This window comes from Mesoplodon densirostris, chromosome 2 (genome assembly GCF_025265405.1).
Source record: "Mesoplodon densirostris isolate mMesDen1 chromosome 2, mMesDen1 primary haplotype, whole genome shotgun sequence".
In the NCBI taxonomy this organism is placed as follows: Eukaryota; Metazoa; Chordata; class Mammalia; order Artiodactyla; family Ziphiidae; genus Mesoplodon; species Mesoplodon densirostris.
Window position 1 is genome coordinate 43,018,660 of NC_082662.1, and position 13,549 is coordinate 43,032,208.

The window sequence follows — 13,549 nt, forward strand, 5'->3', positions numbered from 1 at the left end:
TAGCCCACAGTAGGTGCTTAATAAATATTCTCTATTATTTTTATTTTCTCAGTTAGAAATCAAGATAAACTGTGAGCATGGGGTCTCAAATAAATGTAATTTAGAACCTTTGTATCTTAGCATTAGAAGGTATCTTATGAATTGATCTTGTTAACTGCTGCAATATCTCCTGATAAAATGTAGATCTGTTTGCATAGTTCTAGTCAGGGGGCCCTTACCACCTCACAAGGCAGCCTGTATCCTTATAAAATCATTAGTAGAAAGTTCTTCCTCTTATCAAGGCAAAAATCTACTCCCTCACTTTCTTCTATTGCCCGATTCTCATTCTCTCCCTCGGGACACCACATAGCTAGCCTACCCCTGACTTCCCATGCAGCCTTTCAAGTATTGGAAGGGGCTTTGAGCACCCCTAGAATCTTCTCTCCTTCAAGGTTAAAGTCCACAGGTCTCTCAGATGTGTCTCATGGGATCTGGTTCCATATCTCTTACCACCATCCTCTGGGAACATAGCAGAGAACAAAAAATACTTGGCTTCCGCCATCAGTGAATTGATATTCTGATTGGGGGGTGAGGGAGAGAGACAAGTCACCTGAAGGCAGGAACAATTTCTTGGTCATTGGAGGCACACTCATAGTATCAAGCATGTAGTAGGTGTCAGTTATTTGTGGAATTAGTATGCCTATTGCATGCTATGTACTCCAATGTGAAAGAAAAGCATCAGAAACATTCTCTACCTTTGAGGAGGTTGGGCCTCATTCAGAAGATAGCATCCTCAGATGCAACGGCATAAGGCAGTATCTACTGGGGCATGGGAGATGAAAGAAAAGAAACCAGCATCTACTGAGCCTCTGTTATATACCAGGCACTTTACATGCATTATCACTTTCAATACTCCTAATAACACCATGAAAAAAAGTAATATTAAGTCCATTTTGCAGATGAGATTACTCTAGCAAAAAGGGGCAAAGTAAGAATGCAAAATCTGTGGATGAAAAGAAATAGCATATATTAAGAAATCCTGAGAGCTTTCCTGTCAGAGCTTCCCTTCCCTGTGACTACAAATTAGATGTGTAGTTTTCTCAGAAATCAGGGTGTGGAGGTTCATTTAACTTAGCCATGGTCACAGAGCAATAAGCTGAAGCTGCATTTCTTACAAGTCCCCAGTGATGCCAGTGATGCTGGTACAGGCATCACACTTAGAGTAGCAGGACTTTAAACCATACTTAATTTGAGGGAATTGTGTGAACTACCAAAAGAAAATAAATCCTCTGATTAGTTGGCTCTACTAACACTGAGTTTGCAGGAGAAAATCCAAGACTCAGACTGTCCAGCAAATGTAAACACCCACAGAGGTGGGCTGGGAAGGAACAGAGCCATGGATGCTCTAGAATCTCAAAGCATCCCAGTCACTGTGAAGAAAGGGAAGAGTTCCCAACACAAGGCGTGTGCATCCCCTTGAGTTCTTGCCTGATGCCAGACACTGCTGTGCCTTTGCAGAGAGACCAAACCCTGTAGAGAAAAGGCATGAGCTGGGAAGTCACACAGACCTGAGTTCATTCAAATCCTAGCCTGGAGGCCTACTTCCCGGTTGACTTGGGGCAGGTTATTTAACATTTCTTAGCCTCACTTTCCTTATCTTTACAATGGGCCTAATGGTACCCATTTTGCACAGGATTAAATTAGGTAATTTTAGTAAGCCACTTAGCAGAGTGCCTGGCACAAAGTAGGCACTGAATAAATTGTAGCTTCTGTTCATCCACATGTTAATATAGTTAATCCTCACGGTGATCCTTTGATTGTGAAGATAAGGGATTATCCCTGTTTTTCCAGATAAGGGAACAGGCTGGTGAAGCTTAAATGAATTAACCAAGGATATACAGCAAGTACAGTTTGGGGCCACACATACATGAGTACATGCAGTAACAGCCTCAGAGCTCTCTGACCCTCTTTAGGGTGTGTTGAAGTAGATTTCAAGGCAGTGGACAACAGGGAATGTCATCTCAGGACTGGCAGGGAGGGAGTCCTAGGATCTGAAGTTGGCTGAGGTTAACCCAGCATGTGGATTACTGCCCTGCAGGTGATCTTGAGGTGACTGGGGATTTTATCATGTGCTTTGAGAACAGAATTTCAGCCTGAGCTAGGGGTTCCAACATCCACAAAAATTCCTTACTCAACTCAGAAGGTTTCATCAACAGCAGGTACCCATCTGGCTGCCCCCTTGAGGGCTTTGCAGATGAGGGGAGTAGCTGTTCGGTTTCTGGAGAATGATGGGTTTTGAAGAAAGAAAGAGCAATGTGTGCAGGTTGGCAGTACAGAAATGCTGAGGCTCCTCCCGGTCAGCCCTGTGAGGGGACAGCTTCCCTGCTGCCATCAGCCATAAGGATGTCATATTTAGGGTCCTGCTGTCATAACCCCCAGGACCCCGAAGGCAAGGGAAAACAACTTCTATCCAGAATGACTGGGAAATGAGGGGTTATAATCAGCTATGATGGTGACATTTCCTAGCATTTGAATACAATAAAAGTGCTTAACACAAACTATTGAGGTAATTTACTTTTTTCTCAGGTGGTTCAAAACAACTTCAGAGATATTTCAGGGCCTCAGTATAGTTGTCAACAACACTTTAGTTCCAGTGGAGTAACTGTGGTGATGGCAAAGGGGACTAGATTTGGAGTCAAAAGATCTGTACCAAGGCGTGAGCAAACTATGGCCCAAAGGCCAAATTGAGCCCATTGCCTCTTTTTTTCTAAATAAAGTTTTATTGGCACTCAGCCATGCTCATTAGTTTACATATTGTACATGGCTGCCTTCACGCTACAATGGCAGTGTCATCATGACACACTGGAGGACCCACCAATCCTAAACTATTTACTATCTCACCCTAAACATAAAACAGTTTGCCAACCCCTGATCTAGACTCAGTTTCAGCTATTCAGGGATAGTAGAGCAAACCGCTGTTCTCTCAGAGCTTCAGTTTCCACATCTATAAATGATGACTCTCTCTCCCACAGGGTTGTTGGGAGACTCAAATGAGACATAATGGGTGGAAAGGCACTTTGGAAACTCAGGATTTCTTTGGAAAGGTTGAGCCAGGATGGTTTTTATTTTTCACCTGATCTGTGCCAGAGGGGAACCAACCAGGACATATTTTGTTTGTGTTTTCCAGTCCCTGATGTCAGCTTGTTGTCCTGCTCTCCCTTTTTCACAAATACGAAATGAATTCCCCAGGTGCCCCTCTCATCCTCTTCTCCCTCCAAACATAAACACATCCTGGTCATGTGCTTCCAGCAATGGAGAATTAGTACAAGTGTATGTATCCATCTGTTCCCTTATCAAATATTTGTTGAGTACCTGCCATATTCAAGTACGCAGACTTTAGAAACTAGTTCTTGTAGGGAGAAGTGTTTGCTTTCTAAGGGGAGAAGTTAGGTATAGAAATTATTATAACAGAAGAGAAATATTGCCACATTGTAGTACGAGGACACGTCGTGTCTTTGTGTGTGTATATGCACATGTGCGCAGTTGAAAAAATAGAAATATTCAGGTGCAGATTTAAGAAAAGCTTGTTAAAAACAAGAATCTGTTTAATCCAAAATACACTGAAGTGCCTTAAAAATGTAGCCATTATGTATAACAGTTTTCCCTTGGAAACTACATTCTAATTTTAAGTTTCTATCCCAAACTGCCAAGAATGCCTTTCTTGCCGATTCATGGTCACTGGGCCTCTTACCCACCAAGCCTGCTGGTCAGGACTGCTACGGACTGGTCACAAGTAAGGGTTGTAGGTCACCTGGGCATCAAGGAGCAGGCACTCACTATAATTTCTGAATATTGGAGGTAGTCTTCATTTTATAATATTTTATCTTGTCTTTAATGATTTTGTTTTTTTCTTTATTGATGATTCAGTAAACATAACTTCAATGATTTAATTTGTATGCTTGGCTTGCTATCAAAATAAGCTCATAGACTGGGAGCAAACTAAAGTTTGTTTTAATTTTCTGTTCTGAAATTACTGTTGCCATACCTGTTTGGTCAAATCTTGCCGCTGCTGATAAAGGGAGACGATGAAGCTATTTGAGTAGAAGAAAGAAAAAAAAAAACCTTATCTATTTCTGGGATGCAGATAGACACACTTAGTTCTAGACTCCAGACTGGGTCCCCTGGGCCTTCTCAGCATGGTGGCTCTCTTGGTCCTCGTAGAAATAGTGTTGGTATTCTTTGTGAATATGTTTCATTTGTATTTTTCTATGTTCTGTGTACAATTTAAATACAGAAATGCAAATCCAAAGCCTATCACCAGTATATGGCCACCAAAATTAAAACGTAAAATTCTTCCTCATTTTACTCTCCCTCACTACTAAAACAGTTTCTGAAAGAAATGAGGCTTGGGTTTTTATATTTTCTACCTAGGGATTTAATCCTCTCAAGAGTGTTTTAAAAGAATATGCTTAGCTCCACTGAGTATTTTTTATGAGACTTAGCTGAATTCCTTCTATGATGGCAAAGAAGCACGTAAAGAAGCCTGTTCATGAACTAGGCTAACCACAGGTAGTTTTATTGTGCTGCCAGTTTATCTCATATCTTTCAATTCACAGGCAAGCCTTTCCACCTCTCTCCTCCTCCCGTTCAGTGCAGTGTCCTGTTTTAGATTTTGCAGTTCATTATTTCATACCAAGGAAAACCTCTGATCTTTTATCCCTTTCCTTTCTGAAACGGTGTTCATCTAGTTTTTAGTTTTCCCCGAAGCACCCTTATTCTTGACGTTAAATGCAGTCTCTCTCTAAACTTAGAGCAGGTGAGCATAACACAGTTGTGCTAATTGCAGTCGGGTACTAAGGTGATGGTGGGTTTGGGACTACACAGGCAGGTGCGTAGATATGGTGTATCTTGCTGGGCAGGAGTCTTTCCTTCACTTGACCTTCAGAACCTTCCTAGAATCTGAGTGTGTTTTCCTTCCTCCTGAAGCAATGTTCTAAAATAAAGATAAAATATAGAATATAAAAATCATAGCCACTATATATATTTAAGATTTCCATAAATATATGAATAATTGGAAACAAAGATAGTATACCAGGGAACATGCACCACTGGTAGGCATGATAAATTCTTCCACATATATTCCATCAGTACAATGAGTCATTGTTAAGTGGTTAAGTGCAGTTAAGTGGTGAGTGTTTTGTCTATATTTTTCATATTTCATTTTAATTTTATACAAATTAAATTTATTTGGATAGATTGACTCTGTCTGGCCTGTTTCCTAGAACTCATACATAAGGTTTGTCATTGAGATTATTACTTTAAAAGTGCCCTCTAAAGCCCCTCAATTTGGTGCATGACTGTTTAAAAGAAATAACTAAGACTATTTTACAGCAATTTTTAAGGCTTCTCTTATATACAAGGTAAATAGGACTGATAAATTCGCATGATGAAAATAGATTTAATTAGGTGACTTTAGCTAGGCTTGATGAGGTGAAGCTGAATTTAGGATGAATGATATTTTTAAACCAATGAATTAGTCTCATGTATTTTTGGATTTGCAAAAAATTTTCTGAGAACATGTAGCAGGGTCTTGTATTCACACACACCTCTTTCTCTAACTGTTACTCTCCTGTGTGTGCGTGCATGTGTGTGTACACGTGCACTCGCCACTCATACACACACACCTCTCACACACCACACATAACACAGTGAAATAGAAAGAGAAGGGCCCCGCTAGCTACAGCGTGCTCAACATTTTCTCCCCCTTCTTCAGTTACTAATTCTGGCTGGTGAAGGGCACATCTGGCGAAGCTTGCTCCTGTCTTTCCTGTTCTAACCCTGTTATTCCAAAACAGAAGGAATATCCTAATGTATGGTCATTTGGGGTTTTCCATTTGGGGGACAAAAACACAACTGAGTTTCCTCATGATTCTCTTTACTTCCACCCTATAAAGGATAATAAAGTCATCCATTTTCTGATCCGGAACCCAACTTGTTTTCCCAGGTTCCCTCCTACGACCAACACAAACACAGACATTTACCAGCAAAACAGAAGCTGTTGGAAAGAGTTTTTGGCTGCTGAAGTGGGCTCCTGTCACCAGGACATGGCAGACTTTTTGCTGTATTGTCTCCCAGCCCTGGTCTGAGTGTACTCCAAAGAGAGCTTTATGTAATCAGTCTTTCCTGACATGTGACGTCCTGTCATTTTCCTCCCCTTCGGCTCTGCTGCCGCCCACAAATCAATAACATTGCCTGGGAAGTTCAAGCTGGTTTTGCAGCCACCCTAAGCTCTGTATTTCTTAAAGAGTATGTCAGAAAATGTAAAGTTTCCTAATGATATTTTTGGCTGATGACACATGGCAGAGCTGATGGACTATTTATAATCAGTGGCACGATCGCAAGCACATTATTTTTATTTCACTTGGGGGGGAGCCCTGTCACTTGCTACCTCTCTTTTCAGACAAGTTGATGCCATCTTCACCTAAAGTAGCTAAATCCTCTTTGCAGAGTATATTTGCCCTCTCTCCTTCGTGTTAGGAGCTCCCCAGTTCTTTCCAGTAGAACCCCCCCCCGCCTTTTTTATTGTTCTTAGGCTGGGGGAATGATGAGGGCAATGAATGATTTGTTGCAACTGCTTTAAATTCTGGCCATGTCTTCACTATAAATGTCTCCAGTCTTTGCTGCTCGGATCTTGCTACAGTCCTCTGAGTGTAGGCATGGCTGGCATGACTGAGGCAGCAGACACAGCTACTGCATCCAGCACTTGTCCCAATTGTACAGGACTGAGCATAGCAGAGCTGTCTTTTGTTGAGCAGCTACTATGTTCTAGGTAGGCATTGCATGCTCAGTATCTCGTTAACCCTCTCAAACCTGTCTGTGGCAAGTGCTGTTATCTGCAGAGAAGAAACGTCCGGGGAAAACAGGAGATTAAGTGAATCCTCTTCAGAGTCCCACAGCTGATAGGAAAAGCCCCAGAACTCCAGTTCAGATCTCTTTCTAACAAACCACACCTGCTCTTTTTCCACTACCCTGCCCTGCCTCTTCCCAATTAAGTGGACACGTGTGTGTATATGGTGTGGACGTGCAGGGGCACTTACCTATTCCCAGCTGGGGCAGCTCCTGTGAGTTGAAAGGCTGACGAGAGTGAGAGATGGAAGAACTAGAAACTTCTCAACCTGGGAGTAAACCCTGGTATAAAAGGAACCATGTACTAGAGGGTTTTGATGCACTGCAATGGGAAGTGTTACCTCTATAAAGATAATGAGCTCTCTCTCTCTCTTTTTTAAAAAATGTTTCCACAGGACAGAGTTTAGGGTATGGATTCGTTAACTATATTGATCCAAAGGATGCAGAGAAAGCCATCAACACTTTAAATGGACTCAGACTCCAGACCAAAACCATAAAGGTAAGAGGTTACATGTTAGCTCCTTATTTGGGAGGCACTGGTTAAATTTCATTCCTTTGATCTAATAAATTCAGGCTAAGAGGGAGCTGGCAGTGGCGTTCTTTATTTATTATTCAAAGGACACTTACCATCCACTGTACTAAGTGAGGGACACAGATCAATACAGAAGAAAGAGGTGAGGGTGGAGTAGAGGGAGGGGACCACAAGCTGTGGGACCTCCAATCCAGAGAGCAGGTAAGATGCCAGGGATGACTACCCCCATCAAGAATGCCTGTGAACTCAAGCCTGCAAAGATGGTCAGAGCAGAGCCAAGGGAAGAAGCTGTTCCAGGCAGAGGGAACAACACATGCAAAGCTGTGAAAATGTATATAAACATTGTGAGTGGGGAACAACATATAGAACACACTATGGCCTAAGGTTGAGCAGGGAGATGATGAAAAGATGAGGATAGGAGGTGGGCAGGGGCCTCACACGCAAGGCCAAGCATCTTGGTTTTACCTAAAGGTGAAGAGGACCCTCCTACACAAGGCTTGAAAAGGAAAAATCAGTTTAAAAGAAATGCACTGGTGTAATAGGGACAGGTACTCTAACATCTGGGGAGGAATGAAAAAGTAAACATTCTAGCAATCCAAAAATAATCAGACTGGTAGATAACATCTCAGGAGGGGTTGTTTCAAGTCAAAAAAGAAAAACAGTCCCCCAGAGCCTGCTCCTCCAAATGGACATTTCTGTGGCTGGATAGTCACTCTCTCCATTCAGACTTCACCTTGTGAGGATCCTTGAGGAGGTGGTGCTGTTTGCTCTCGGCCCCTGGCCCCTGACAGCCAGTGGTGGTCTCCTGGATGGAGCCTGCCTCTTCCTCAGCCTCCCTCTCCCTTCTTCCCCCACCTCCAGGCAGCATCCTGTTTGGGGGCAGCTGCCAGCCGATTAATGAGTCCCATCCTTCATAGCCTATTAAACCATGGGGAGGTGTCTCCTGGGCGCTCTTATCCTCACGACAGCAGGTCTGACGCAAAGTAGGACAAAAGAGAAACCTCTCCCAGAATGGAAATCTATAGATGGCACCAGCTCTCAGCATTTGAAAACACAAAACCAGAACTTTATGGTTCAACAGAGCTACTTTTCCAACATCCAGACTGACAGGAGGCTACTGGTGTAAGAAAATCTTAGCTGGGAGGTAATCAAAACAAAAACAAAACAAAACAGAAACCTTCTCTTTTTGGAATATATTATGTGGTTATCTTTCTTTCTCTTTCTCTCTCTTTTATATCTTTCTTTCCTTCTTTCTTCTTTCTTTCTTTCTTTCTTCCTCTTTCTTTCTTTCTCTCTCTCTCTTTCTTTCTTTCTTTTTCTTTCTTACTCCACTCCCTCCCTCCTCCTTTCTTTCCTTCCTTCCTTTCTTGCTTCCTTCTTTCCTTTCTTTTAAGCCACTCTACTTTTGCAGTTTAATTTAGCTTATTTTCTAAAGATGATCGCTTTCCTGATCTCATACAGTCTGGGCTTCACAAAGACCCCAAAATGGGCTTGACACAGGTTGCCTCAGTCTCAGCTTAGAATCAGTCCCTGTGAGTTCTGTAAAGGAGAAATAATCGAGAGTTGATTAATTATGGGGTAGTCCTCTGAGAGACAGGAGCATTACTTTCTTTCAAAGGAAAAACATACCTATTTTCAATGCTTTGAGATGGGATGCTCTTGTCCCCTGATTCTTTGATGAGGCCACACCAGATTGAGAGGTGTATTTGTGGGTTTGATTGATTTTTCTGTGTTATCTAGTTCAGCATTAGAATGTCAGACATTTGCTCTTCCCTTGATGCTCTTCCCTCATCTTAAACTGAGAAAGATGCTTTTCTTTCCTCTACAGTTTTCTTAAAACCCAAACCTCCCCAAGAGCTTAAGGTCAAATTCTTAGCTATCCATTCTGCTTTTTTTAAATAAAGTATTCCATGAAGCCATTGGAGATTCCCAAAAGGCTGAGTGGATCCGGCTTTTCTGATCTCAGAATGCAACCCCCCTGGCCCATGATGCCATCAGAAGAAGTGCTTTGTCTCAGTGGATCTTAGAAACAAGGAACATTGATTATTTTCTTTCTGTGAAGAACCAGTCAGCCTCCTTCCCATATCTATATCCCTTTCCCCACTCCCTCACCCACCCTGTGCTCACCCTGCATCAAAATGCTGCCAACACATTTGCACCCAGCAGCAACGTGGGCTTCCGAGGCACTGTAGGATTCAAAATGCATGATGCCACGGCTGAATCAATAATTTCCATTCTCTACGATGAATGAAAATTTAATGTGCAAACCTGGGGATTTCAGCCCTTTCATTAAAGCGTTTATTTGCCATACTAAAAATTAAGTTTGAGTGATAGGTTCCTTTATTAACTTTTCTTTCCTTTCCTAAAGGGACACAGTGTTTCAGGTAAAAATCATATTAAAGGAAAGGGAAAAAGCAAACCCTTTTGGTGTGCTGTTAATAGTCTCATCATTTATTAATTTTTTAAAATTACTTTTCTGCCTTTCAGGCCACTATTTACTTCTTCTGCTTCAGTTTGCTTTGATAAGTGACATGAGATTTATCTCTTTGCTCTTATTCCCATGAAGGAATAAGATAACTTGCCTATCTGGAAAAAACAAGTATCTTCTTTGGAAGCATGCACCATAGAGGTCTCCTCAGAATCATGTAGTACATGTTTGCAAACTTCCGTCAAGTCTGTCCCTCCTTTTGCTTCCTGCAAAACACACGACTTCAAATGTAATGTACAGCATAGATGCAGGCAAACCAAGAGTTAATTCCTAAGCTTTGAAGGTTAATGATGAACAGCTAGATTCAGGGATAGTTCTAGAAAGCCCTGAGGGAGTAGTGGAGACTATAGTGAGCTGGAGAGCACTAAAAAGGGCAGCTGTTCTTCGGCTACTACTGATTATTTAAACCCAGATCATTGCCAGATCTTCCACTTATTCAATAGAAACCAGAAGCTAGATATTTTATGCCAAATCTCCCAATTTTTAAAGGTTGAAAACCAACTCAAAAATGTTTAGAGCATTATGTAGGCAAGCCAAACAAAACCTTTTTTTTTAACATCTTTATTGGAGTATAATTGCTTTACAATGGTGTGTTAGCTTCTGCTTTATAACAAAGTGAATCAGCTATACATATACATATGTTCCCATATCTCTTCCCTCTTGCGTCTCCCTCCCTCCCACCCTCCCTATCCCACCCCTCTAGGTGGTCACAAAGCACCTAGCTGATCTCCCTGTGCTATGCGGCTGCTTCCCACTAACTATCTATTTTACATTTGGTAGTGTATATATGTCCATGCCGCTCTTTCACTTTGTCACAGCTTACCCTTCCCCCTCCCCATATCCTCAAGTCCATTCTCAAGTAGGTCTGTGTCTTTATTCCCGTTTTACCCCTAGGTTCTTCATGACATTTTTTTTCTTAGATTCCATATATATGTGTTAGCATACGGTATTTGTTTTTCTCTTTCTGACTTACTTCACTCTATATGACAGACTCTAGGTCCATCCACCTCACTACAAATAACTCAATTTCGTTTCTTTATATGGCTGAGTAATATTCCATTGTATATATGTGCCACATCTTCTTTATCCATTCATCTGTTGATGGACACTTAGGTTGCTTCCACGTCCTGGCTGTTGTAAATAGAGCTGCAATGAACATTTTGGTACATGACTCTTTTTGAATTATGGTTTTCTCAGGGTATATGCCCAGTAGTGGCATTGCTGGGACAAACAAAACTTAAGAGATGACTTACGGAGAAACAGTTTGCAGCCTCTGAACTCAAATTTAAATACACAAACACTGTTTTGCATTTTGAAAGTGAATGATTCATTACTAGGCTGCTAGTAGAAGGTGCCCACAAACGATGGTTCCCTGTTAACAAATGTTCGTTTCCCCTTTACTAAGAGGGATGTAATGTGACTGTGTGTGAATACTGAGGGCACGTGGAGGGCAAGACCAGGCCCCTGTCCTCAAGGAGAATACAATCTTAGCATCAAAGCAGAGAAAGAGAATGCTTCTTTTTTTTTTTTTTTTTTTTTTTTTTTTGCGGTACGCAGGCCTTTCACTGTTGTGGCCTCTCCTGTTGCGGAGCACAGGCTCCGGACGCGCAGGCTCAGTGGCCCTGGCTCATGGGCCTAGCCGCTTCACGGCATGTGGGATCTTCCCGGACCGGGGCACGAACCCGTGTCCCCTGCATCGGCAGGTGGACTCTCAACCACTGCGCCACCAGGGAAACCCTGAGAATGCTTCTTTAAATAAGACCCTCTAAGTAGTGTGGATGACTGCAGATAACTTGCCTATCTGGGGAAAAAAAAAAACAAGTATCTTCATTGGAAGCATGCATTACAGAGACCTCCTTGGAACCATCTAGTACATGTTTGCAAACACATGACTGCAGAGGATTTGTTCTTCGGATTATAACTTCTTTAGTGGGAGAAAGTGGCCAGGTTCCCACGCCTCTTGGAGATTAGGCTCAGAGATGAAGTGACTTGTCCGAAGGCACACAAGTGGCCAGCAGTTGAGCTGAGTTAGCATCCAAAGGTGCCATGAAAGATTCTTCCAGAAGAGGAGCTACTTAATATGTAAGCATGAGCTTGAAAGGAAATAATAATAATAATGATAGTAATGATACCTTATATTATTTACTTTGTGTCCAACAGTATTCTAACCCCTACACATGTTTAATAACATTTACTTCTTGAAGCTTCCTTAGGGCTAGATGCTTTACACACATCAGCTCTGATTCTTTTTTTTTTTATTTTTGGTACTCGGACCTCTCACCGTTGTGGCCTCTCCCGTTGCAGAGCAGAGGCTCCAGACGCACAGGCTCAGCGGCCATGGCTCACAGGCCGAGCCGCTCCATGGCATGTGGGATCCTCCTGGACCGGGGCACGAACCCGTGTCCCCTGCATCGGCAGGCAGACTCTCAACCACTGTGCCACCAGGGAAGCCCAGCTCTTATTCTTAAAATAGTGATTCTCTGCTTTATACAATTGAGGAAACTGAGGCCCAAAGAGGTTAAGAGACTTATCCAGGATCACACAGTTAGTAAGTGAGATTTGGAATAAGAAAAAAATGTTTTAAAAATAACTCTGGCAATAGGTCATCAGTGTGGGAATGTCTCACTGCCTGCTTACTCTGTGGCACAGGCATTCTGTAAGTGTGTGGGTGTGTATTTGGTTCTGTGCACACATGGGTTATACTCCCTAGTCAGGGAAGATATATAAAAAGCAAACAGATGAATTGCATGGCTCCTCCAGGTTCTTCAGTGAACAGACTTGTGGTTCGGGGCTTCTGCCATCAATCAGGAGACAGACCTGACTTCAGATCGTATCTTCTCAGACCCCTGCTTTCCAGGCCCTGAGCTAGGTCCTAGGACTTCGGTGACCTAGGGATGGCAGTGCCCTGGAGATTCTTCCATCCATGTGAGTCAGAGCGGCATGGGGGGGGCTTCCCTGGTGGCGCAGTGGTTGAGAGTCCGCCTGCCGATGCAGGGGACACAGGTTCGTGCCCCGGTCCGGGAAGATCCCACATGCCGCGGAGCGGCTGGGCCCGTGAGCCATGGCCACTGAGCCTGTGCGTCCGGAGCCTCTGCTCTGCAGCGGAAGAGGCCACAATGGTGAGAGGCCCGCGTACCGCAAAAAAAAAAAAAAAAAAAAGAGAGAGAGAGGCATGCGGTATGGACCATGGGCTTACACTGACTAGCCTGCCAAAGACCCAAAATTAGGTCTTTTCTCAGCATTTCAACCATAAACCCAGTGGAGATTATTTGCCCTGTTTAGGGCCCTGGAAGTGCTGTTTAGCTTCCAGCCCCCCACCCCACTCCCCATTTGTCTCCAACAGAGATCACTTTAGACGCTGAGAAGCACTGAGCAAAATGGCTGTGGGTTCTGGAAGATGATCCCCAGTACTCCTGGACCCGCAGTGGATGCCCGTCGCAATCCTGAACCTCTGCAGGGCATTTACAAGAGCAGCTTCTGAATTCCAGCCTCTTTCTAGGAAGCACTCTGTTGAATGCAGTTGCAGTAGTCCAGCTCTGTGTTGCATTAATTAGAAACAAAGAAAAGTAGATGGTTCTGTAGTAGCTTCAAAAGAGGGATATGTTTACCAAAAGTTTGGATTGATATACAAGTTACACTGAGAG

The 13,549-nt window shown here is 42.9% G+C and overlaps 1 protein-coding gene across 4 annotated transcripts in view; it reads left to right on the forward strand.

Moving 5' to 3' along the window:
- ELAVL4 (ELAV like RNA binding protein 4) overlaps positions 1–13,549 on the forward strand; it is a 153,315-nt gene that overhangs the window by 119,763 nt on the left and 20,003 nt on the right. For all 4 annotated transcript variants that reach the window (XM_060083358.1, XM_060083348.1, XM_060083367.1 and 1 more), the window contains exon 3: positions 7,281–7,384. In XM_060083358.1, the coding sequence (XP_059939341.1) occupies positions 7,281–7,384 (104 nt within the window). The remainder of the gene's footprint in view (positions 1–7,280; positions 7,385–13,549) is intronic.